Source organism: Phoca vitulina, unplaced genomic scaffold, assembly GCF_004348235.1.
Source record: "Phoca vitulina isolate PV1807 unplaced genomic scaffold, GSC_HSeal_1.0 scaffold108, whole genome shotgun sequence".
Classification (NCBI taxonomy): Eukaryota; Metazoa; Chordata; class Mammalia; order Carnivora; family Phocidae; genus Phoca; species Phoca vitulina.
The window spans coordinates 1,581,611-1,607,588 of NW_022589811.1; the positions used below are offsets into that span (position 1 = coordinate 1,581,611).

At 45.8% G+C, this 25,978-nt stretch overlaps 1 protein-coding gene across 15 annotated transcripts in view; it reads right to left on the bottom strand.

The window, feature by feature from the left end:
* Window positions 1-7,408: 7,408 nt before the first annotated feature.
* Window positions 7,409-25,978, bottom strand: part of GIT2 (GIT ArfGAP 2) — a 48,615-nt gene continuing 30,045 nt past the window's right edge. For 7 of the 15 annotated variants that reach the window (XM_032397969.1, XM_032397965.1, XM_032397964.1 and 4 more), the window contains 6 exons: window positions 22,477-22,725; window positions 20,770-20,859; window positions 16,634-16,716; window positions 15,852-16,040; window positions 11,466-11,529; window positions 7,409-10,713 (listed from right to left, as the gene is read on the bottom strand). In XM_032397969.1, coding sequence (XP_032253860.1) covers window positions 10,501-10,713; window positions 11,466-11,529; window positions 15,852-16,040; window positions 16,634-16,716; window positions 20,770-20,859; window positions 22,477-22,725 — 888 coding nt within the window. In that variant the 3' untranslated portion in view covers window positions 7,409-10,500. The other 8 variants (XM_032397973.1, XM_032397967.1, XM_032397972.1 and 5 more) reach the window with 4 other exon arrangements.

Consider the following 25,978-nt stretch of genomic DNA (forward strand, 5'->3'; position numbering starts at 1 on the left):
ATGTGATTTTTCTTTTTTAGATTGTAGATGTGATGGATTACAATAATTGATTTTTGAATGTTGAACCAGCCTTGCATAGCTGGGATAAATCGACCTTGGTTGTGGTATATAATTCTTTTTATATACTATTGGATTCAATTTGCCAGTATTTTGTTGAGGATTTTTGCATTTATGTTCATGAGAGAGATTGATCTGTAGTTTTCTTCTCTGATAATGTCTTTGTCTAGGTTTGGCTTTAGGGTAATGCTGGCCTCACAGAATGGGTTTTGCATTTATCTTCTGAAAAAACCTAAGGGGAATTGGTATACGTTCTTCCCTAAATGTTTGGTAGAATTCACCAGTGAATCCATCTGGGCCAGCCTGGTGCTTTATTTTTGCAGTTATTAATTATTGATTGAATTTTGTAAGTAGATACAGGCCTGTGCAGATTGTTTCTTCTTATGTAAATTTTGACAGGTTATGTATTTCAAGGAGTCGGTCCATTTCCTCTAGGTTATCAATTTGTGGGCATGGAGGTGGTCATAGTATTCCTTTATTGTCATTTTGATTTTGATGTTCATGGGACCTGTAGTGATGTCCCCTCTTCATTTCTGCTTTAGTGATTTGTATCCTCTCTTTTTGGCTTAGCCTGTCTAGAGGCTTATTGATTTTATTGATCTTTCTAAAGAACCATCTTTTGGTTTTGTTGATTTTTCTCTATTGATTGCCTGTTTTCTAATTCTACTCTAGTTAACATACACATTATGTAATAGGCTTACAGTTAACATATTTTTTGTTCCATCTGGGTTGACAATACAAATGAGGTTCTTTGGGCACTTTTGCAGTCACTCTGGCCTTTGCCAGTTGTAACCCAAGGAGTGCCAGCCTTTAGGCCCAGGCTTCTCTTTACCACACAGGCCCTTCCTACATGATGTGAGCCAGGCCTACGGCTTCCAGCGTCATCTCCACATCAGTACGTCCTGGATCTGTATCTCTAGTCCAGACTTCTATATCCACCACCCCTTTGATATCCCCACTTTGATATGCATCTCAAAGGCACCTCCAACTCAGCACAAGACTATCAAATGATCTGTCCTACTAAACTCCTATCATTAAAGAAAACAACAGCAACAACCTGGCTCTTCTCCGGTGTTCTCAGATAAGTGAATGGCACCCCCACCCATCCTGCCAGCTGCAGGAGCCATAAGCCTAGGGGCACTGAGTCCTGCGACTTTGAGCTCCAGCAACCTCCAAGTCCATCTGCTTTGCTCCCTCTGCCCCTATCTTTCATGGCTACCACTGACTTCTGTCTGAAGTCACCCATCCACCTCACTTTCTTCTCCATCCTGCAGTCAGAGATCTTTTACAAACACACACCTGAAATGAACATCTCCCACTTTCTTCAACAGTGTCCCTCTGCTTTTAGACCAAAACTCAAATGCTTTTGTGGCCTACCAGGGAAGGCCTTCCAGGGGCCCTCCCTGAATGTGCCATCCTGCCTCAATTGGCTGGGAAATAATCGAATTGGGACAAAGATGTTTCTCACAGCATTATTTACAGTAAGAGAAACTGATAACCTGGATGTCCAACACTAGGAGGCTGCTTGAATTTGGGATGTTATGCAGTGAATTAGAAGGAAATGGAATGTTTTTTTTTAATTCTGGAGAAATGTTCATGCTGTGTTAAATTAAAAAGTTGTCCAAAAGTGGGGTGTCTGGCTGGCTCAGTCATGAATTTGAACCCTATGTTGGGCTACAGATTACTTAAAAATTTTTTTAATTAAAAAAAGTTGTCCAAGAGCAATATTTATATATTTCCCCTTTTAAGGAAGCAAAACACTCTGTTGGTACTTCTAAAAGTTGGAATAATGACTATTTTTCATTTTGGGTGCTTTTCTATATTTTACACAGAGAACATAACCTTTGAAACAAGGGGAAAATGTTTTTTAAAGAACGAAAAAGGCAAATTCTAGAGATAATTAACAAAACTACCTGACAAAACTAAACAACTCTGCCCTGTTCCTTAAAGAGATACTTCCTACCTTCTGGCAGGGAAAATTAAGGACTCTTTCCCAAATATGGATGTGGGAGGTTTCTGCTGAGGCCACAGTCCTACGATGGCCTCTGGGGCCCCTATCGAGGCCCCTGGTCACTGAACAAGTTGGAGGGGTATTACGAAAAAGGCAGTGTCAAAAGGTCACGTGCTGTATGATTCCATTTGTATAACATTCTTGAAAGGACAAAATTGCAGAGCTGGAGAACAGATTCATGGTTGCCAGGGCACAGGGTGTGACTCTCAAGGGGCAGCGTAAGAGAGACGTCTGTGGTGATGTGGGAGGTCTGTCTTCACTGTGGTGTGACAGGAACGGGAACCTACATGTGGATACGACAGCACAGAACTACACACACACACATGCATATAAAGTCGTGACATCTGAATAAGGTCTGTGGTTGTGCCAAAATCAGCGTCCTCATCTTGATATTGTAGTACAGTTTGTTAGAAGTTATCATTGGGGGAAATTGAGCAAAGGGCACAGGGGACCTCTACTATTTTTGCAACTATTTTGTGAATCTATGATTATTTCAAAATAAAACATAATGGTCTAGTGGAGGGGAGGTTTCTTAAGACACAGGAACATGAACCATGAGGTAAAGGTTGATAAATGTGACTACATTTAAAAAGCTTATTTCAGGGCACCTGGGTGGCTCAATCGTTAAGCGTCTGTCTTCGGCTCAGGTCATGATCCCAGGGTCCTGGGATCGAGCCCCACATCAGGCTCCCTGCTCAGTGGGAAGCCTGCTTCTCCCTCTCCCACTCCCCCTGCGTGTGCTCCCTCTCTTGTTGTCTCTCTCTGTGTCAAATACATAAATAAAATCTTAGAAAAAAAAAGCTTATTTCAGGGGTGCCTAGGCTCAGTCAGTTGAGCATCTGACTCTTAGTTTCGGCTCAGGTCATGATCTCCTGGGTCATGAGATGGAGCCCCGAGTCAGGCTCTTTGCTCAGGGCAGAGTCTCCTTGGGACTTTTTCCCTCTTCCTCTCCCTCCCCCTTTGCCCCTCCTCCTGCACTCACACGCTCTCTCCAAAAATATAAATTAAAAAAAAAAAAGCTTATTTCAAAAGACACCTAAGAAGGAAAAGACACGCTACAGAATGTTAAAGGATGTTTTAACACAGTCAACAAAGGACTAGTGTTCAAACATTTTTAAAACTCCTATGAAGAATAATACTAATAAAAGATAGAACCTAATGGAAAAATGGGTAAACACTCCAACAGACACTTCACAAGAGGAAATCTAAATGGCTAATAAACACGGAAAAGCACACAACCATATTATAATCAGAGGGATGCATATTGAAACTGAGATACCACCACAAACCCATTGGATTGACAAAAAAGTTTTTAAAGTTTTATTTTTAAGTAATTTCTACACCCAACATGGGCTCAAACTCACAACTCTGAGATCAAGAGTCACATTCTGCTGACTGAGCCAGCCAGGCACCCCTGGATTGACAAAATTAACACAGCTTTTATACCACTGTTCATGAAGATGCAGAACAATGGGAAATCTCATATTCTGCTGGTACAACACTTTGGAAAAAGGAATAAAAACAATGTTACAGGTTTGGAGATGCACGCTCTCTACGACCCAGGAGGCTCCACACCCAGGTCTGTGTATATCCCCTACAGAAGTACAGTCCTACACGGACCAAAAGACACACCTTTCAGAGCAGTTTTTTTAAGAGCCAACAACTAAAAATAACATCCATCAATAAAATACTAGATAAATAAATCGTGTGTATATATTGCATGAATGCTACACAACATGGAAAATCTAAGCAGAGTCATGCACGTTGACCTAGTTGACTCACAATGTTGAGGGAAAGAAGAGAATACATCAGTAGGGTTCACTTACACATTCAAAAACCAGACAAAACAAAGCTCTTCCTTAGGTCTCGGCACACACAGGGCATGGAACCAAGAGCTAGGAAGCAGTGAGCACTGAAGTCTAGGGGAAGGAGGGGCCCATGGGGACTCCTGGGGGAAAGGCAGTGTTCTCTTTCTTGCCTGGGTTGTGGCTACACAGGTGGTCACTGTAGAATTCTATGCTGACATGACAGACCTATTTCTGAATTTAGAGTTCACATGGGAGGCCGTGGCAAAGAGAAGTGTAAGAGTGAAGAGGGGAGGGTGTGGCCCAAACTCGCGGGTTCCCTTTCTGAGGCTCCACCTCTACCATGTAGAGCCCAGGTGACCCCTCTCTGAGCCCAGTTCTTCATCTGCGAAATGTGGAGAATGGCGATATGTGTGGATGTGGTAAGGTAAATACAGAAAGCGCAAAGCCCAAATGGACCTGTTTTCCTGCAAAGAGGGGGCCTCCCTGCCCAGGGAAACAACCTGCCTATGCCCTTGTCTCTGTCGTTGGACTTGGGTAGGATTTCATCTTGTTTTAACTGGCAGAAGCAGGTCAGATTCCGGCTTCCACCCTCCGTGGGGAGCTCTCCCCCTATACTGGGGATGAGTGGACACCCCTCCACCCTGTGCTGGGCCCTGGAGCCCTCTTGCTTCTAGCGGCAGGCCCAGGGCTACTCCTTCCAGAAGGGCTGACGGGGTGTCACCATGCCACGTGGGATCTGTGAGGTCCCTGAGTCACTGAAACTGGTGAAATGGGCAACGTCCTCCACTCACAGATCAGTCTTACTGGAGCAGAAGTTACCAAGAATCTCAATTTGAAACAGACAGAAAAGATTGGAAATATTTGTGGCAAAAGTAAGGAGTGGAAAGACTAAACACACATGTGGCCACCCAGACCCCATTCCTCTAAGCCTGCCCAGGCGGGCAGGGGACCACACAGACAGAAGCATTGGCCTTCCCGCTCCGCCACTCCCAGACAGGAGAAATGGTAGGAGAGCAGGGCCACTGAGCCTGCTCCTCGTCTCCCTCCCACCTTACCTCTGCGAAGCTCATGGCTGGCCTTCATCCTCTTCTGCTTCCAGAAGCTCTGCCACCTGCCCGTCCTTCCAGCCACCTTCCTCGGATGGCCCACTGTGCCAGAAGAGCCCCGTGATTAAAAGCACAGGCCCCGTCCTCTAACTTCCTGTACCACCACCAACTGGGCTTTGAGGTCTGAGCCTCAGTTTCCTCATCTGCAAAATGGGGTAGTTTCAGTTCCTACTTTATGAAATGGTACCCAGCGCGGTGGCTGCACACAGCATGTGCTAGTACTCACTTAGCCCCTCCATTCAGAAAGGAATAGCAGGGGGTGCAGTGGGGAAGGGTGGAAAGGGCCAGGGCATGGGAAGGGGAGGGCTGGAAGAGGGAAGCAGATAGCAAGTGTGGTGCAAGGGGAGACTCGGGCCAACCTTAGATCCGGGGTCAGAGTGGGGGTCCAAGTTAGACTTCAAATCTTCCCTGTCCATAAAGAGTTCCAGGCCCATGAGCCAGATGAGGCTTGCAGGACTCAGCCCCAACGAAAGGCTATGGCTGGGGGTGGGGTACTGAGGGGGATGGGTGCAGAGCTGGCTGAGGGGGAGGGCAGGACACAGAGGTCCCCGCTACAAGAGTGGGGGAGGGGGTGCTGGGAGGGAAGAGAAGGGAAAGGGGAGTCCCAAAAGAGAGGAGGTGCTAGAAGGGGTGAGAAGAGGGATTTTGGAGAGGTGGGTCCTTGGAGAGAAGCTGCATTTGGGGGAAATGTGGCAGAGATGTTCCCATCTCTGGGGTCTGGGAAGGGAGTGCAGTCAGGAAGCTGTGTGTGGCAAGAGCCTGGGCGGGAGGGAAGGTGGTGGTGAGGTGGGAAGGAGCAAGGTTCGCACATGCCTCTCCTTAGCCCCAGCAGCCCTCCCTGGGGACCTACTCTGTAGTGAGCTGACCATGCCCCCGTAAAGCAGTGAGGGAGTCCATCCCACCTCGTGTGGCCCTGGCTTTTGGTGGGGTGGCCGGCTGGCAGAGGCATGGACCACAGTGTCCTCTGCCTGGCATCTGTGGGCCAGAGGGCCCGGCTCCCCGACACTCCTGCATGCCAGCCTGCTGGGCAGCGGGTCACCCTTGGGTGGTTGCCAAGCTGCCCTGTGGTGAGGCCACCCCTATGCAGCCCCACGGGTGAGAGAGCGCTGCTCATGGTCCTTGGGAGCCAGCGGACAGTCTTCCCAGGAGTCATTTGGCAAACGCTGGAGGGGTCCCGGTGCCCGGGGCTCAAGGGTGAGACAGCCCTGCTTGGGGGGCCTGTCTTAAGGGTCACAAACTGACTGTGCCCCATTTACCCACACAGTCTCACATCATGCACGGGCCCCCCTCTGATGTCTGATCCAGACCCTGGGGGAACATGGTCACCCCCTGGTTTCACCTCCAAAGGGCCACATTGTCTGAGACTCCGCAGTCCTGGACTCCCAGGGGCGGGAAAACCCAACTGGGCCAATTAAGAGGAAGACAAACTGGCCTACTGATAACTCACATGCCCCTCCTCAGCGTTAAGTGCCCGGGGAATGAACTTCCTCCTCCCCGCCGTGGAGCCGCGCCTGCTGCACAGGGACACCGGACTGTAGGAGTTAATACTGGTACAGACCCCAGCACAGCGCCTAGCAGAGTCAACAGTTGATACAAGTTAGCTGTAATGATAATTATAAAAACATGTTGAAAAGCAGACGGCCAGGAGGTGCGTGGTGGGGGGTGCAATGGCCTACAGCAGAGTGGGGGCCGCGGACTCCGGGAGCCTGGCTGTGGTCAGAGCGGGAGGCTGTGTTCCAGCGAGCCCTCCCGGGGCTGCGATGCTGGCGCCCGCGAGAAGCCCTCGCCTAGGAAGAACCTCCGGGTGTGAGCTGATGCGTCTGGGGCCTCAGACAAGCTGGCTCACACGGGGAGGACGCTCCACGTCCCCCAGCCTTGTTGCTTGGGAAGGCACCTGCGATGGCCAGGCCCTGCTCCTTCTTCTGTCTGAGAGAAGAGCTCCAAGTCACCCCCCTAGAGAACAACTGTTGGGGACTGAGGGTGGCCCCGATGAACCCAGGTATACCCCACCGTCCCTGTGGGAACCTGCACAATGGGCCTGGCTCTGAGAGTTAGAAGACTGGTGGCCTTAAGAGACTAATCTAACCCCACGACCCCCTCACCTGGTAGAGGAGGTGAGGGTACCGGGCCTGGCTGGCTGTCGCTGAATTTGAAAAATTAAACTTTAGGAGTGAACACATCGTAAGATCAATGGAATGGAGAATGGAGTGGAGTGATGTGTAATTTCTTTTGAGAGCGCTACCTGCTAATAAGCAGGAGGAAAAAGGTCATCATTCCTGTAAACGGACAAGAGACGCCAGGGTGGAGACATTCACTACATTCACTACTGTCTCATTAAAGATTACCTGACGGGAGGAGAACGTTCTTGAAACTTTGACAGAGAATCTGGTAACATCACCTAATTGCCAGGAAACAGAATTACCACAAAGACACCATAGAGTCTGTTTATTGCATAACTAGCAGGCACAAATTCCAAAACAATTTTACAATGCTTACAGGGTTGTACGGTAATTACAGGGGTAGAATGTACAAGAGACACAAGAGATACAGAATAATGGGCGACATGGATAGAACACATTTGAACGAAAGGCATTTCGTTTTTCCTATGCAGCATCTTCTTTCATAAAAACAAGGGTGCCTTTCACGGGGACAGGGAGAGAAGGAGCAATCTAGGATTGGAGAGCTCACAGCCGCTGTGGACAGACACGTGCTCGTCTCGCTCTTGGTTCTGCAGCTTCAGTCACTGGAGGAATGGGAGAACAGCTCCCAAGGTGTGCGTCTGTGGTTCCAATGGTATGAAATGCCGTATTTGATCTTTGGGCCCGATTCCCTGTTCTTTGGCAAATAACTATTTGCGTTCCGAGGCAGAGGAGGACTTCAGCTAAAGGAGCTTCGGGGCAGAGCAGTCTCCTTCGGCAAGTGCCAGTTTCATAAAGTGCACCTCCGTCCTATCAGCTTGTGGCGCGGGGATGGGGGGAGATTGGAGAACTAAGAGTAAAAAATGACTTTAGAGAACGTGGGCATTAGTGCAAGGCTATGGAACACATGTGCAAAAGGTGGTGAACGGCCGTCCAGACAAGGTGCCGCTTGCCAACGGGACCGGGTCTCAGAAAAGGTGGAGGAAATGTGCAGGGCAGCAGAGGGAGGCATCCCACTCCATCCAGAACTTCTCTCTGGAGTGTTGGCACTGTGGGTTCTCAGAGCAAACGTCTGTGGTGCTCTTACAATTGGAAGTGCTCTCTGGTCCCCACACTCCTTGACTTTCTCTAGGGGCACAGAGACAAGGTCCTCCATCACTCGTCCTTGAGTGTTCCAGAGAGGACGCTGCTGCACCCCCCGCAGACAATTCATTTAGAAGCCTGTCCTCCCTGGGAGGCCGAGGCACCAACTCAAGACGGCCACTGGGCCTTTCCTGAGGCCCCCACATGGGCCCAACACGAGGGCAGGTGTTTGCAAGAAAGAGAAGGAGAGACAGCTAAGGATGTGCAGCATGCAGACAAAGTTATCAGATGGTGCTTGAACTTAAGGTAGAAGGCATCCCCTCAGCATCCAACAGGAACATGGCACTTAGGATTGTGCAGACAAGTGGATGAGTCTTTTGGAGATGTGGACCCTTTCCCCACACTAGTCAGTGTAGCAAAATCCGGCAAAAGCATCCACACACCAGGACTTAGTAAACCAAACACCATCACGGTGCTTCCTTCACAACAGCATCCGGTCAAGCTATAAAGATGTTTGTGAGTCAAACAGTTCTGTGAAAATACAGGCTTATTTAGCACATATTTAGGCAACTGTGATTACTTTGACTTCCTCACGTGTATGAATGAGCACTATGGGACAGAATATACGGGTGAGATGAGGACTGAAAGCAACTTGACACAGGGTAGGGGTGGCCAGGGTACAGGTAAGGCTCAGAAGTAAAGCAGGTGTGGCCTTCCTACTGCGGCTGACAGGAGCCCCGGGCAGAGACTGTGGGCTGCAGCCTGGAGGCCAGAGCTCACCCACACATGTGCTGTGACAATGTTTTGTCGCCGTTTATAAACAGAGAAATGGCACAAAAAATATCCATATTTTTTGTGTCTCTTAAAAAAAACCAACAACAAAGCTCTGCCAACCCCAGGCCCTCTTCTCCACAAGGCAGCCTGGGCGGAACCGGGGAGCTGCTGTCCCTGCTGGGGGTGCCACTTCTCCCCCATGGTCCTCTGGCCCTGCTCTGTACCTGGCCCACGTCATTCATCTCCATCGGTGCGGCCTGGCCCCTCCAGTCCACAAAACTGCGCAAGAAGCAGGGACAGGGATAGGCTTTAGCATTCAGAGCAAGAAAGGTCTTTTTAGTAGTTTAAAAACCAATGTCAGTATGTTCCAGAACTTAAACCTGTACTTTTGTAGTTTCGGGACAGCTGGCAGTCAGCTAGAGTACTCTCTGAGGAATTCGTGAAAGATGAGCTCTAATTTTTAAGTACCAGCGAGGTAATGGAGGAGAAATCATACCCAGATGACTGTATAAGCCTTACCTTATAAGAAGTCCTTAAAGGTGATGAGATGTGCCAAACAGGCCGTGTGAGGAAGCTTTAAATGGTTAGAGAAACCGAGTTCTGGGAGAGAGATACATTACGTCAGGGAGTAGGTGATTTCTCTTCCCACGGTTTATGGCAGTGATATCTGAATGGGGTGGCACAGAATTAGTTAGGGCTTGTGGGATCTGACTCCTCTTTGCTGCACATTTGGAATGACACATCTGGTTTCCACAGGAAGGTGGAGCACTGAGCCATGCGTGATAATGTGGCCGCGCTCCTACCTGGACAGGGCCAAATGACACGTGACGTGGGGGATGAGTGCTTATCTGGCACCACGGAGACCTCAGGATGATGGTAAAAGACACAGAGGATCCAGACCGAAACATCAAATAAAAGAACACCTAACAAGATAAAACAGTTAAAAGCAATGAAGCAGTTCATTGTTTCCTTCCAAGAGAGATAGTTATACTACTTTTAGAGAGGGGCAAAGTCCTTTCTCTACATCCATCCATGTTTGGAGACACCCCAAACTTTAGAGATTTTTGCACTAGGGCTGGAGAATACGCTTATTGCACAATGCTTGCTAGGGAACAGATGAGGTGGATTTTTTTTTTTTTTTAAACCCAACTCTCTCCAGAAAATGTTTCACTAAAAATCTCATTTATAATTTTAACCCTGAACAGGCAGTTTCAAAGGGATGGAAAAGTTCTAACAAACTTGAAACAATGAAACTATGCATTTGGATGACTATGACCATCAACTCAACAGCACAACAGAACATCAGAGAGGAAACTGGCAAACAGGCACAAAATAAGGCAAGTGGGTTAAATTAATAGTCGAAAATTTGTTAGAAAACATGCAAAAATAATACTGAGTTTTTTAAAAAAAGTTTTAAACTTTCATTAAATGTTTGTTTCTGTAAAAAGTGGCAGAATTCCACATCTCAATTTGAAAGTGGACTTTAAAAAGCCTAGAAAATGCAAGGGCCGGCACTGAGCTGTTCAGTTGTTGTTCTCTTTGGTGGTGATGGTGACCAGCTGCTTGGCGGCCTTGGCGATGTCGTACGCGCACTGGATGACCTGCTGCGTGACCAGCTGGATGTCTGTGGGCGGGCCAGGGTCCCCGGGGAGGGTCTTCTTGCACTCTGACTGGAGTCGGTAGGCACTGGATGTCAGCAAGCGCAGGGAAGTCCTCACCGTGTCAGACTTGGGTTTCTGAACAGAAGAACAGAGTTGTCTGCGTGAGCTGTGCGGTGGACACCCAAGAGCAGGGACAAGCGTTCTTGTGAGGACAGCTCAAGCTGTTCCACAGTGCACGGCAGTTTCGTCGTGCCCTTTCTCAGTGGGGGTGCTCGGGACACGGCAAGCTGTGCGGCCCACATCGTGACAGATGCCCAAGTGCTCGGTCAAAGGTCAAAGTGTACACAGTGTCATTTTAGTAGGATATCCTATTCTGAGGTAGTTTTTGAAAAACAGTAGTAACCCACTCGGGTGAAATATTCCAGATACAATTTTATTCTATTAATGCTTTGCCTTTTAGCACTGGGCTCACACATTCTTGTCTTATTAAAACCAATATTCACAGGGGTGCCTGGATGGTTCAGTCGGTTAGGCGTCTGACTTTTGGTTTCAGCTCCGGTCATGATCTGATGGGTCCTGAGATGGAGCCTCGAGTCAGGCTCCTCACTCAGTGGGGAGTCTGCTTGAGATTCTCTCCCTTTGCCGCTCCTCCCCCACTCTCACGCACATGCGTATGCACTCTCTCTCTCTCGAATAAATAAATCTTTAAAAAACAACAAAAAAACCCCACCGATATTCATGTAGGACAAAGTGATTTCCGTGTCCTCTTTGACTGCATATTTAAAACCTGTGCTAAAAAAAAGGTTAATATAATATCAAGGGTCCTGAAAAAATTTCTTTCAGTTCATTTAAAAGAATCTGTACCAAGTAAGCAGGAAGCGACTTACTTTGGGGAATAACGCTGCCATTTCAGTAACAGCTACGTGTATCCTCTCTGAGCAGGGGATATAGCTGCAAGAATATTGAAGAGGTTATTCAAAGACAGCAAAAGTACTGCAGAGATGGAGAGTACTCAGGGGCCAGAAGGCGCTCCATTTATATTCCCCCAGGGAAGGGACTGAGGCTGCCGCCAGCCCACTGCGGATGCCACGCCAACAGAAGCAGGGTCCCCATCCTTTCCTGAAAGTTCATTCAATCTGCTACAAACAGTCTCCAGGTATGGAACGTGGACTAGCCAGGGGAAGCCACAGCCAGCCAGCCAGCCAGTCTATGACAACACTCATACCTCTTCCAGTGGGTCATTTGGTTCTCATGTGCTTCATCTTTCTCATTTCTTGAGAGAGAAGCAAGGATTTCCACACAGAGGCCACAGAACTTAAAAACACAGGACTGAAAAAAAGTCCTTAAAATTAGAACTGGAGCCTCTATCTCGACACCCACATGTTGGTTAAAACCGACGGACATCTCTCAATTCCTTCTATTCAAATGCATCTCAACTGCTGGGGAATCAAAAAGCTTTACTTTGGATAAAGAGAAAACACTGAGGTCCACTCTTGTACTTGATCACTTACGCACTTTCTCATGAAGCTGCCATGACTCTGCTTGTGATAAAAGGCTAGGAGTAAAGCCAGCACTTTCTATGCTTGCTTAATGAGCCCTAAGAAGACAAAGTGCATGGCTCTGCCTGTCCTCGTCCTTTCCTCCAGCCCACCTGGCATCCTAAGGGCCCCCTAGATGACAGTCGAGAGCTGAGGCTTCAGGAGCACTGATGGAGAGCTTTGTTCCCATTTTTCAAAAGGGGAAACTGAGGCCTGGAGAAGCAGAGAATGTGTCCAAGGTCCCGCAGCTGGTGAGAGAGAGCCGAGCACAAACCCGACTGTCCAGCCCCCGAGCCTGGGCCCCTCGATGCCACACCACAGGCCTCTCCTGCTATCAGAGACACAAGAGATTCACGCCTTTCTTTAGAGCAGGCCTCTTTCCACTCGTAACTGGTGACTCTGACTTCTTAGGTGAGGAAAACTGCAGGAACTGAGACTTGGGCTTCACTCAGGCTTCTTCTTCTTGGCACTGTGATGTGCAGCATATGGGGCTGGTTCTCTGCACCTTCAAAATATTAGGCTTCCGCCCTGAGTAGTATGTGTTATGAGGTCAAGAGACAGAGACACACTGAAGATGGGACTGAGCAACAGTTCTTAGCGAGCATGCTGCCACCTGGCCTGGGTTCTGGTTTTAGGACACTGACCCACAGAGCCCAGGGGGGGAACGGGATATGAGAGAAGCTTGCTAGCAGCCTGTTTGTGGCATGGTAGGAAATATGGTGTGAATACACAGGTGTGGCCTTCCACAAGCACCCATGTGGCTGTGTTTTAAACTTTCCCTTCCAAGACAGGGAATGAAATCTTGTTCGGCATCCAGCTTTGCACTTAAAGCCCTCAAGTAAAATTCTTTCTCCATTTTTTAAGTCATAAAGTTGGCTTCTGCTTAAACACTGTCATAATAAGCAACCCTGTATTTCATCTTTGTAAAAAAAATCTAGTCTCAAAACTATTTTAATTAAGACTGGCTACATTTTAATTACATCATTGTATCTTAAGAAAGTGGTTTTTATATTATCCCAAAATACCTTCAATGGGCAATCCTGACATTTACCTTTGTGAGCAATTAAAACCATATTCCACATGGTAACAAAAAAGCCAAGGCAGAGGGAGTCACTTCACTTGTGTATGAAGGGGCAACAACCCATTTGGTCACACACTCAGGGAAAAAGGCTGTGTCTATGGCAACCACTGTCTCAGGCATAAATCTTACTTGAACCAATATGTCCATTAATAACACGTTAACAGAGAATCACACCTGAGAGTTTTCTGCTTACAGTTTTCATTTTGACCCAGAAATATAATTCAACCTTCCCCCTGCTACACAGAAGACAATTTTCCTAAGGACACCTCCCAAAAACTCACTCAGTACGAAATACTTTAGGAAGTCCCCAATGAGCCACAAAAGAAAGCACACGCAGATTAATGAGAAAGTCATCCTCCTCCTCGCTCGGGGAGAGTTCATGTTCACAACTTCAAGCTGTTATCTTTCCTCAAAAAAGGCTTTTGTGCATAATATGTAGTACTCCTGAGTTGTGTGATTGTACGTGCGTGTGTGCGTGTATGAGAGAGAGACAGAGACAGGCAGGGAGTGGGGCTGGAGGCCCAGGGAAGGAACCAGGCTGAGGCAAGGTCAGGGGCTGTGGGCAGCTTGCCTGGCTCAAGGCACCAGGGCAAAGCCTGAATGTGTCTGCGTAGGCTGCTGGTCTACTTAGGATGAACATAAGTGACAGATGAACAAGAGGGGAAGGCACGGGTTTAATCACTACAATGCAAAATTATAAAGTGTCTTGCACATGTAAGTAACCAGAGATTTTAGAACACTGAACAATTCATAAAACATAAATTCTCTAGATCAATTCCGATTTAAACTGAAAGAGTATACTAATGATTAAACTCTGCATCATTCTGTCATGGTCTTAAAAAAATCAGATTGTAACGCTTCTGAATGGGTTTGTACATCTTTAAAAAAAAGAAAAACAAGCACCTTATTGTGATCTCTGAGGCCAAAAACGGCCTCCAGGCAGATATTTCTATTTTTGACAACTACCAAAGAGAACAATGGAATGTAAACATCTTTTTTTTTGTTTGAAATACAAGCATGGCACTTCAGAACTGGAGTAAATGAAAAGTGCAGCCTGTTGTGGGACCGGTGGGAGAGTCCTGGGGAGGGAGGCCACCTCGGTGTCGGGAGCCCGTAAAAGACTGCCCTTTGGAGCGCTGTAACACACCCTGCTTTATGCAGGGGGCTCCTGAAGTTGCTTGCTGCCAAGGCCGTGGCGCCGAGCGGAGGGACTGAGCACCTGCAGCTCGTGAGGCGTGGGGGTGTGTGACAGAAAGGCTGCCTGGAAGGAGGGGGATGAACAGCCCTGTAATTCTCATGGAAGGAGGCTGAGCAATGGCCTTCCTCTTTTCCTCTGAGGATCCTCCAGCAGTCCATCCAGGAAACCGAACTCTCATCCCTCACCACTGTCCACTCTTCTCCCGCTGAGTGGAAGTAGTGACCCTGGGGGAAATCGGAGTTGTGGAAAAAGGGAAGGAGGAGAGAGGAGCCTAGCCTGGCAGTGCCGGGAACACAGAGAAGGCAAAAGATGACTGGGCATCTTTATGCAGCGTAAGCGAACAGGGAGGACCAAAGAGGAGCAGTACAGTGTTCCTTGAACAACCTCTGTGGGCGCACTGCCTGCAATGGAGCTCTTCGCCGGGGCGCCACACTCTGCTGACCCACGGAAAACAGTGAGATTGCTCGGGGCTTGTGACTGCCTCTGCTGCTTTCGTAACTCAGTGGGAGGATGTTACACATTCCACGAGTGTGTCTAGACTCGGCTGGCCACGTGAAACTAGGATGTCACCCGGAGCAGTTAACAACTCACCAGAAGTTCTCAGAGAATTCATGCTCAGGGAACAAAAGAATGAGCTGAAACAAGAGCCAGTCCCTTCTTCACCGTAAGAAATAACTCTGCAGGGGGCGCCTGGGGGGCTCAGTGGTTAAGCGTCTGCCTTTGGCTCAGGTCATGATCCCAGGGTCCTGGGATCGAGTCCCACATCAGGTTCCAGGCTCCGCGGGAAGCCTGCCTCTGCCTCTCCCCCCTGCTTGTGCTCACTCTCTCGCTGACAAATAAATAAAATCTTAAAAAAAAAAAAAAAAAATAACTCTGCAGGATGTGGTTTTGCTCAGAGTAAGATGACTGTTATTTCAGGAGCACAGAATTATTTGGGTGTCAATTAGATTCACTTTTATTTGTAAACCGCTTTGTTTCCTAGATGGTCACACATGCTGCACACGTGTACACACATACATGCATGAAAAGGAGACCTAAGAAATAAGTTCGTATCAGGATACCTTTTAAGTCAGACAACTCTGCTCTAGCTAGGGAGACCACAGGGAGCACAGGGGCTGGAACAATCAAGTGCAACGTCTAAGGTAGCTTCTTTCTTTCCTCTCGCCATCGGCACCAGCAATATCACTAACCCTAAATAGGCTGCAGTTCTATTTCTAGAGGCATCTGTTTCCAGAGCACTTCGTAAGAACACAGAAAATGGAAAATAGCATGTAAAAAACAAAAAAACACCGAAATTTACAAGTTTGTTCTTAAGCCTGTTATGCAAACCTGAAATTTTCAAAAAACCTTAAAAAGATCAGCATACTGAAAGAAAAAAAAAAAAAATCCCTGTTCATAAATGGAGCAGCATCTCTTCTAGAGCACTTTTCCAGGCAGAATTTTCCAACCCCCTTACCTGTCATGTTTATTTTCTTGAGCTGCTCTTAAGAGCTCCTGTATGTTTTTGGTGATCTGCTCAGTTTTCCGGATGACATCTTCCGTGCTGGGGAGGATGGGGCTTGGGGCTGTGTGGGGTTCCGCTGTATCCGGTACTGAGCCATCGCCTTGCCACACCATACTCCTCTGCCTTCCCTTTCTGCTTGACCTGTGACCATCAAAGAAGTGGCTAAATGTGACAGGTGCTTATTAGCTGCTTCTCTGGTTCTAGGAGCCAGTGCATGTGCATTTGCTGAATGCATGAGCTGGCTGCTTTTGTGGTTTCCTTTATCCTGTCTGGCAGGAGACTCACGGTGAGGCTGTTTCCTCAACAGGCAGCCATAGCTCACATGGCAGCTGCTACCACGGGGCTGGAAGTTATGACTCTCAGAGAAAGGGTAAAGACAGGGAAAGGGAGGAAACAAGTGGAACAGCGAGGGTGTGTTGTTACAAAGCCATCCTTAAGAAAGCTCAACCCTTGGGCTGCAAATGTAGAATGTGACCTCACGTTGACTTAAGAGTACTGATTTTAAGCACATTACAGCCACTCAGAGATGTGTATAATAGGCCGGTAAAAGAAAACCAGGCCCCTGGGGTAATAATAGGATAAGAGGTTGAACTATGAACTTAGGCTTCCATGTTTTACGAGCTCATGCGTCTGAAAAGAGAGAGGAGGCATGCGGGGGATAAAGTGCATCTCCTGAGCATGGCTGCTAGGTCTCAGGTTCGAGAGCCCGCCCCAGGGCAGTCCTGCAGGTGTACCCCGTGTCGTCTGGGTCCGTGTCATTGGGGGTGTTGTCGTAGTCACTTTCAGGCGTGCTGTTCTGCTTCTCCAGCCTGGATGCCTGTAAGAAAGAAAGGCAACACCCGTTAGTGTTGAGCCCGAGACATTTGGGAGCCTTGCCTAGGAACTATTACCTGTTACACTACGTGGCCTTCAGGTCCCAGATCTCCAGGAGCCAACACTTTATTGAAAATTTAGTAAAAGTTGAATAGGAGATCCAGAAAAGATTTCTCTCCCTCTTGGCACCATTTTCTTCTTAGCTCAGTGGCAACTTCATAAACAGATCCCCAGTATAAACTAACGCAGACATGCAAAAGCAACACACCCACATTTAGTTCTCTAAGGAATATGGAATTTAACCATAATACAATGCACACAGGCCAGCACTTACATACCTAAGACCTTCGGTGCTGGAAACCAGCTGCAGATTATCTAGTCTAATACCAGATGAGAAAACCAAGGGCCATAAGAGCTGGGAGACAAAGCCAAGGCCACAGAGTCAGCAGAAAACCAGCACCAAGAACCTAGGTCCTGTCTCCTACTATCTCCAGTATTCCGTGCCTGGGGCCCTGAGGATTGTCACTGCTCAAAACACTTAGGGCTCTCCAAGAACTGTCCTCAGAGACAGTTGGTATGAGCCACACAAGAAAACCAGTATTATTAATTTACTGCTGCATGTTGTTTGTGAACCAAAATGGATTAACCCAGCGTGACACTTGGTTTCCAACCACTTTTATGTTTCCCAAAACATCTATCCCTTAAAATATAAATACTTGATGCAATTGTGGAGATTAAAAAATGAAACACAGATTCAAAAGAGGAATCCTAAAAATGTTTTGGGCAAACGTCAGCACAGCGAAGCATAGGGTCTTCCAGGGTGACCAAATTTGGAGGGGACCACATGCCCTTGAAGGGAACTATGTTAGTTCTGGAGTGTTTAATAAAAATGATTTTCCCTCAGTATTTATTTTACCCACAATGTTTGGGAATTTCTTCATCTAGAACAGAAGTCAGTGGAAATTGATTCAAAACCTAACTGGATCACCTTGCAAAATACAAATATGAGCTATTTCTACCTTTATCCCTTGAGTTTAATCCAAGTTACTCAAAATATGTGACTAAGGAATTTTACTGATGCTGCAATAAAATGTGGCTAAAGATATGGCTGTAAATTAAGATCCTTGTTCAAACCTATGGAGACTTTGTATCTTCATCCAAAAGAATGGCTAGCATAGAGTAGGCCAGTTTAAGAGTCTATATAAAGTCTAATTATTTGCTCCTTGCTGGTAATGCTGCTTGGCTCTCCGAAGGCTCGATGCAGACCTGCAAGGCTGCCAGCCCCCAGGTGGGGAAAGACTCCTTATTCATGCCATATTTGGCTTCTCTCCCCATGGCCTCCCTTTCCCTTCCCAGGGCAAAGGCTGGCCCTTCCACCGTGTTCTGAGGTTTTCCCATATTTCTGAGTGCTCTCATTTGTTTCTAGCCATTCTAATATAAGACGCTTGCTGGGCTCCTAAAATTCAATGTGAACTCATGCTCTGTCCACTCAAATTCATCTGGCAAATGATTTAAAGTGTTGGCTTGGAGCCATGTGGAGAGTCTGTAAAGCTAAGTTCTATAAAATCTACTATAACCTTCCAGATCCCTGTGTTTACATCTCCTACCAGTAAGCAGTTCTGTTTTACCTGCTGCCTTATTCTGACCTGGCTTTATGAATCCGTCAGTGAGTTACTAGACATTAGAAGTGTAGCTGGAAGACCAAAGCTAGGCACTGTACCCCGTGCAGGGAACAGGGAAAGCAGGCTCTTCTAGAGGTGATCTTAAAAAAGCTCCCCAAAACAAACAAACAAAAATACCCCATCTTACCTTTCACAGGGAATGCTTATTTCCTTTAGTTTTTATATACACATGCACATACACATGGATGAGTGTTTGTATGTGCAGGTGTGTCTGTGTGTGTACACACACACATGCACATACAAAAATGAATACGTAAAAAACTTGCATTTAAATAATTATTCTAGAAAATTCATCCAGAGCTGCTCCAGTGGAAAAATCTAGAAAACAGAATTAAACCCAGAAAATCTCACATCTTTATAATCAATCTTTTTGCTTTCCTTGATGTAAATGTGATAATTACAAATCAAATGCACTACCCCACAATGATCGAAAGTACCAGGTTTCATTTAAACATTTTAGAAGAGTAACAGCTCATATACAAAATAATAAAGCATGGTGTCTTAGTGTTTCAGTTAGCCCAAACAAGTACTCAGGAAATGTTCCTCAAGCCCAGAAAACAACATATAGCAATAACCATCCGGGAAATCAGTTACTTACACAGTATTTCATCGTTGTCAACAAAAGCATGGTACAGGATTTCAAATTAGCCAGCATTTAATTTTATGAAAATTATTGTAAACATGCAGAGCTAAGATTAAGACCTATTAGTTAAAGTGCTGCTCTCTCAAAGCTGTTAATAGAAAAGTTACCTTATAGCTGGTGCTGGTTCACTTTACTGAACAGATCTGCAGTTTTCTCTGAATAGAGACATGCCATAAAAGCCTAAACTCATGATGAAGCTGTCAGGAACAATCAAGATTATCAGTTTAAATGACGTAACTGTTAATCTTGTATAAAACTTGTCTCAGCAAGCAGTCCCTGCCAAGGATTCTCAAAACTACCAAAGAAGATAGATATTTTTTTCTTTTTAAACAAATTTCACAGTGGGCAAAGGAGGTTTACTTGACTCTTACTAGCAAAATTTCAAATGAGTGGTTTCATTTCTATTTATCTGTCCCTTAGTTTTAACTGAAAAATTACAATAAAAACATTGCAGTTCAATGTCAGAACTGTTCAGAAGACTAAGTATCACACAAGAATGCCTTTTAGTAGACTACCTCCAAGTGCGGAAGGGAACCGCCACAGGGCCTCGATGAGCCATGTGGCACCGGCAGTGGGAAGGAATGACTCTCTGTCATTCTTACTGATGTGGAGGGAATGGAAACAAGCGTCCTGCAGACCCCACCCTGTCTGTGAGGGCAGTGCCTCACCCACGGCCACCTTCCCGCCTCTCAAGCTGGATCACACTACCCTTCTGTTAAAGCAAGAGTGCGCCCTGACCTGGACGCAGGTCTTCCAAGCCTGTACACCCTCTCCACTGCTTTCCAGCTTGACATCATGCACTCTTTGTGCAGGGAAGGATTTTTTTTTTTAAGTAGACTCCACCACGCCCAGCGTGGAGCCCAATGGGGGGCGTGAACTCACGACCCTGAGATCAAGACCTGAGCTGAGATCAAGAGTTGGACGTTTAACCGACTGAGCCAGCCAGGCGCCACAGGAAAGGATTCTTTAAATTGACAGTGCCTTTGGGGGCAGGAATGTCACCTAAGTCCCTGGGACACTCTGACTTACCAAAAGGTTGGGTATAGAAGAGGCGCTTAAGACTGTTGTCTGCCTACTCTAAAAGGGGCTTACCTGGATCACACATTGTTATAGGGAATGTAAATTATGCATCAGCAAGCTGGACTCAACCAACTCACTACGTGAACTGCTCCGTACTAGCAGCCGCCTACACCTCCAGTGCCGGCACGTGCTGCAGTTCCGATGCAGGACACAGGGACTGCAGAACCTGGGTGTGTCACGTATGGCTTGGACATAAAAAATGTCAACAGGCGAAACAATACAAAATAATAAAGCATGGTGTCTTAGTGTTTCAGTTAGCCCAAATATCCTAGTGTTCATCCGACAACTGTTACTCTGGACAAATTTGACACAGTGGCCCTATTATAGTATTTAACCAGCAGCCAGCTAATTGTTTTTGATTGTTTAAAGAGACAGTATTGCTCTGAATAAATGTTATAGGGTGAATTGCAAACTTTGTTAAATATTAAGTGAAATGGAGCAATGTGGGGTTAGACAAAAGGGAGACCACCTCCTACAGACATGCGTGTGTGCGTGTGTGTACACGCCACTGTGCTGAGACACCTGGGGGAAGCACTGCCTCATGCAGGACAGAAGGGCAGTTAGTGGAGGGACAGGAGGGCCAGGAGAAGCACAAAGCGCCCAGGAGCACTGCCCCTCCTCCAGACAGCAGACCGGTCAGAGTGTACTTAACCCTTCGGGCGCTTTCGTCCCTCGACCAGGAAAGTGTGGAGGGGAAGGAAGGCAGAGACGAAGAGGAGGTCACAAGCGCACTCCTCCCGATCTGGAAGGGGAAAAAGAAACACACTCGGGAAAATACAAAACAAACAAAAGACCCTACGCCACCTTTACCCAGGGCTTCCCAGTAAAAGAATCCTAAAAACAAACTCACTCTGTGAGATCAATGCTGAAATTTCTGTGACAGGCAGGCTCAGTGCCATGCTAGATGATGACAGGTCCCCAGAAATGTTTACTCCTTTAGTGAGATGCCTCCCAGAAATTACTTGGAATTTATAAAGCTACTTTTCCATAAGAGAAAAGGTAACACCTAGCATAATTTGTTAATTTTGTCAGATAGCCTTAAACGAATGTTTGTTTTTTAATCAGGATATACTTGAAATAAGAAACTATATGAATGGTTCAGTTGGTATAGGTTATTAAGCTACTCTTCAGTACAGATACAGAACTTTAGCAACAAAATGACATTGCATTCTAAATGTTTCTAAAATTACAAAGTATACTGTGAAAACTGACAAAAGTTGCTTTTCCTAACTTTTGTTTTCAGTTATACAAAAATAAGATCCTTAAGTTAGTTCAATGGCATTTCCATTACACCAAATGTACCAAATCAATTGCCTTAGAATGTTTTAGCCCAAACAACTTAAGAAGTTGAAGTAACGGACCCCCAACTACAATATAACAACACTGAAATTTTACCACACTGAAGCCTGACAAAATTAAACTAAGTTTTAATTTACTAGACCATATCCTTTACTCTGCATTTACTCTGAGAATTTTTTGGAAACTCCTATAAAATCTGACTGAAGAAATAACAACGTTCACGTTCAAAAAAGATAAATACTACTCTCTGAAAAAGCGTAAGTTCCAAATGTCTGTAACATTTTGTCAAAAGATGGGTTTTTAAAATAAATTAATCCAAAAGAAACGTAACATTTGAAAACCTCACAACACAATACTTATTCCGTTGTAAAACAAGGTGGTTAGCAGCCTGTTACAGAATGCAGTCTTTGGCATACAATACTTGTAAAATCGGTATAGAGGTTTTACATTTCCCTTTTATGAAATGACAGAGCAACACTGTCTCCATGAAGGGGAGGAGGGGGATGCAGAAGCTAAGCAAGCAGGCTGACCACACATGGAGAGGCTGCGGAGGCCTGGAGGCTTCCAGGCCTACCCTGCACACCCAGGCCGCAGACACACCTGCTCCACCGTGAGGGGCAGAGAAGGCACTCTGAATTCTAAGGGCTCCATTTCACAGAGAGGCACCTATCTGTCTACCTCAAAGAAGATGGCACTTACTTTTGCTGGTGACCTTTACCATTTGTTTTTGTTTTTAGAAGTGGGGAAGAAAGCTTATTACAAAAAAAGTTCCAGTACTGACTGGCTGGGAAAGATATTATGGATATGAGGGAGGAAAGGGGGGAGGGCTGAACAGGAGCCAGAATCCTGAACTTTGTTGGAAAACTTTCCGCCAACGGCCCTGTCTGCCTGTGGGAGTATAACAAGCATCTGTTGACATGTTAATACAGCAAACACAAGGATAGCTCTCCTAGCCCAATTTGGCAAAGCAGAGACACAGGGATCTGCAGGTTCAGAGAGGGAGTGCAGGAGTCAGGCTGGACAGAGAGTGAACAGCGGAAGCGCCAGTGGTGTTACTTACGTGCGCGGGGAAAGGCTGGAGTCTCGTCCTGCTCTCTTCGGGGTGGTTCACTTCTCCCATTGGGAGATATGGTTTCTGACCTGATCCCGTCTCGTACATGGACATGGGCCTACTGCCCCGGGCAGACGGACGTCGCTTTAAGGAAGAGTGGTTGGAAGTGTCTGTATACTCAGAACCAGTTTGCACCTGATATATATTGGTTGTGGCCTGTTTCCTGAGGTTCGAATTTTCACTCTGGAGTGTTTGAAGCTGAAAGAAATGTTTGGCAGTGGGACGGTGTTTTTCTATAGCAAGCAGAAAAAGCAAACACCAAGTAAACGCATACAACTACCAGCTTTAAACAGTAAGAACAGTAACAGCTAGCTGGGTTGAAAGTTACAGGCAACTACAAACAAGAACTCGCTCTCCTAGAATGAGTGACACGCAATCAACTCACTTTATCACTCAAGCAAATTTAAACAGGCTTGATTTCTCATTGCAGAAAGGTTACAGTTGGGACTTTTAAAAAACGAAATGTCTAACCACTTAAAAACTGGTCATGGTGGGCCTGGGAAATGTTTGCAGGCGAGCCGGACTCTGGATTCTTCTAAGGCTGTTTCAAGCAAGAGCTTGAGATCATGAAGATTTAGGTAACCTGCTTTTCAAATGAGCCCTGAGCAATTTGCAAATGCCAAAAATGCCAGCAGACACCATGGAAGCAGCACAAAGATAACCAGAGTTGCTTTGCAAAGCAAGAAAGACAGTGAAGTTCAGCTTATGAAAAATCAGATGGGCTACTGCTTCCCAAAAAGCCAACAAGAAAAATTATGATCAACAAATTTTTATTACAGAATATTCTTGATATTCCAAACAATTTAGAACTTCTTAAAAAAGAGAGGGAACCAAATCATGGTAAGTTTGCTATATTAACATATCACGAAGAAAACTGGAGGCCTATCGAACTACGTTAACATCTTCATCTGAATGCTCCACGTAGCACGCGTCTTCCCTCTGGTGATCAATCAGCTTTGAGCCAGGGCCGGAATATTTGGCCTCTCTCTCTCTCCTTGGGCTTTGTTAACCAAAAACACAACCTCGGCGGTGTCGGCTTTAAATACTCTAATCTGCCTGGCACCACCCTATTTTAGTTAGAGGCTGTCACTTGGAGACCCTGATTGCTCCTTCCATTCCTCACATGCAGGCTGCTTCATGGTGTTTGATGAATTAGAGTTAGGGGATCAGCAAGGAATCGTGTTACTCCTTAGCGTCTGGCATCTGAAACACAATTAACTGAGTCCCGTCTGCACGGTGTCCTTTCCCTCTGGTGCTCCTTCATCTTCCATGACATTTTATAAGCTGGGTGTGGTGTAAGTTCAGCTGTCTACTCTTTGACAGAGACTGTAAACTCTGACCAAATTCCCCACCAGGGCCAAGGCTTAAGTCCGCAAGCAAATGTATTTGCACCAGAAGATCATTACTTTTTCAATAGCAAACCCATTCAGTGTTAGGAGTTACTTTCAATTTTTATTTAGAAAGCACCGATCTGTGAATAATACACCAATAGTGGCTGCTCCTCTTCATTAATTAGCATCTTTTCCAAGCAACTGTTAAATATGAAAGATCAGATACAAATCATGCTACTTTGTCAACTATATAGATACAAAAATTTTTACCTAATTTTGAAATAAAACCAACACATCTTTGCAAAATAAGCAAATTCTATATACTTTATAGTAATAGTGCCAAATTTTGGGGACAGTTTGATTTATACTGCCTCTGCCACAGAAACACCCTCACTTCTGTTTTTTCCAAGTATGATCCACTAAGGAATGACAGAGTGCTTCTACACCACAAAGGCTTACAGGGTTTAACTTCTATCTGCAACTCATTTCCCAAAGAAAGAACAGCTGCAAAGTGACAAGCAGCCACTGAAAATTCCTACATTCCAGGATAGAGACAAGCATAAGGTGCCTGTCAAACTATTTATTAGGGAGCCCATGTCCTAAAGTGAAACGGACACAGTCTGGAGAGTGAGGAGCAAAAGTGACACATGCCCCTTCACGAACGACTAGGGTGTCTGGTCACGTGCCTATGTAAAAACCTTCTCTTAGAGTTTTTCAGATAACGCCTTGAAATCTGAAACTTCATCTTAACACTTGTCATGCCTCTAAAACATCCAGTGCACATTTTACTTGAATGTGTTTGATGAGCACGAGTTCTTTGTCTTGATTTTAAAAAATTTTAGTCCTTGGTATTTAGAGAGATGTCCTAGAATAAATGTGATTGATGCTGATCTTAGTAAGAATCAGACTATACATGTTTGTTTGGAAGGAGTGTAACAGGAAATGAGAAGTTACAGGTAATTCAATAGCTCCAGAAATCAAAAGCATTTCTAAGAATTGAGATAATCCATGAGCAATGGTAAATAATTTCACTCTGCATTTCTTAAGGCTCAAGACATTTGCTTTCAGAGATACGAGGTTATCTCTGGTGATTTCTACAAAGACTAAAGGAGCATTATAGCAAAAAAAAAAAAAAAAAACGGTGATACTTAGCAGACTGATTTACATTGGCAAAGTCAGCATGTTTCAGAAAAAGTCACCTCAACAAAAATTATTAGTTCAATTAATGGGACAAACTATAATTCATTAAACAAAAGATATTTCAGAAAAGACAGAAGTGCAAGCCCTGTCTGATACAGAAGGGCTCTTGGTCTGCCCTGTTCACAGCTGCACACCAGCCCTAGATGGGACCAGGCTGGCCCAGAACAAGGGGTAAATTAAAATCTGGTTGATCATCAGGCAGTATTATAGGTTTGGGGCCATATATCTAAAAAAAATCATCTAGAACTCCACACCAAAAGAATCCTAGACCAAGCCCCAGGCGAGAGTACACTGCAGTGTCCTTCCCTGACAGGCAGAGGGGACAGACCTCCTTCTAGTTCCCTGGGCTTCCTTTAGGGGACACAATTGGGAAGGACCCAGCCGCACAGAGAGTGCACCTTGTCCTCTGTTCTTGATAATGATTCTGAAACATCACTCTTCAAATGGCAAAATTAAGACACAGGTACATACTTCGTTTTGTTTCTGTTTAAGGGAAGTGCACAAAACCTCAATTTGGAGAACTGAATGACAGGGACAGCCGTCTCATAAAGAGTTACATACACAATCTCCCTCTTAAGCATATTCCTTGCTATTCGTAGCCACACTCCTTTTAGGAATTAATATATTCATATATTTCTGACTCTCCCAAAAGGCAGCAAACGAGAAAATGCCGGGCAAATGGGATTGTCTCTTATTAGTGTACAGTTCTCACTAGTGCAAACGAAAATGTTTTCTTATACTTATGGAGTCCCTACTCTGTGGCGGGCCCTGCTCTAGGCTCTGAGAACATCATAAATTAGTAAGTACTGGTGAAAAACCGAGCAGGGATGTGGGACAGAGCTGCCAGAGCTGGGTAACCACCGAGAATACGAGTGAGCAGGGATGGCACCCTCTGCACTGCTGAAAAGCAGACACCTGTT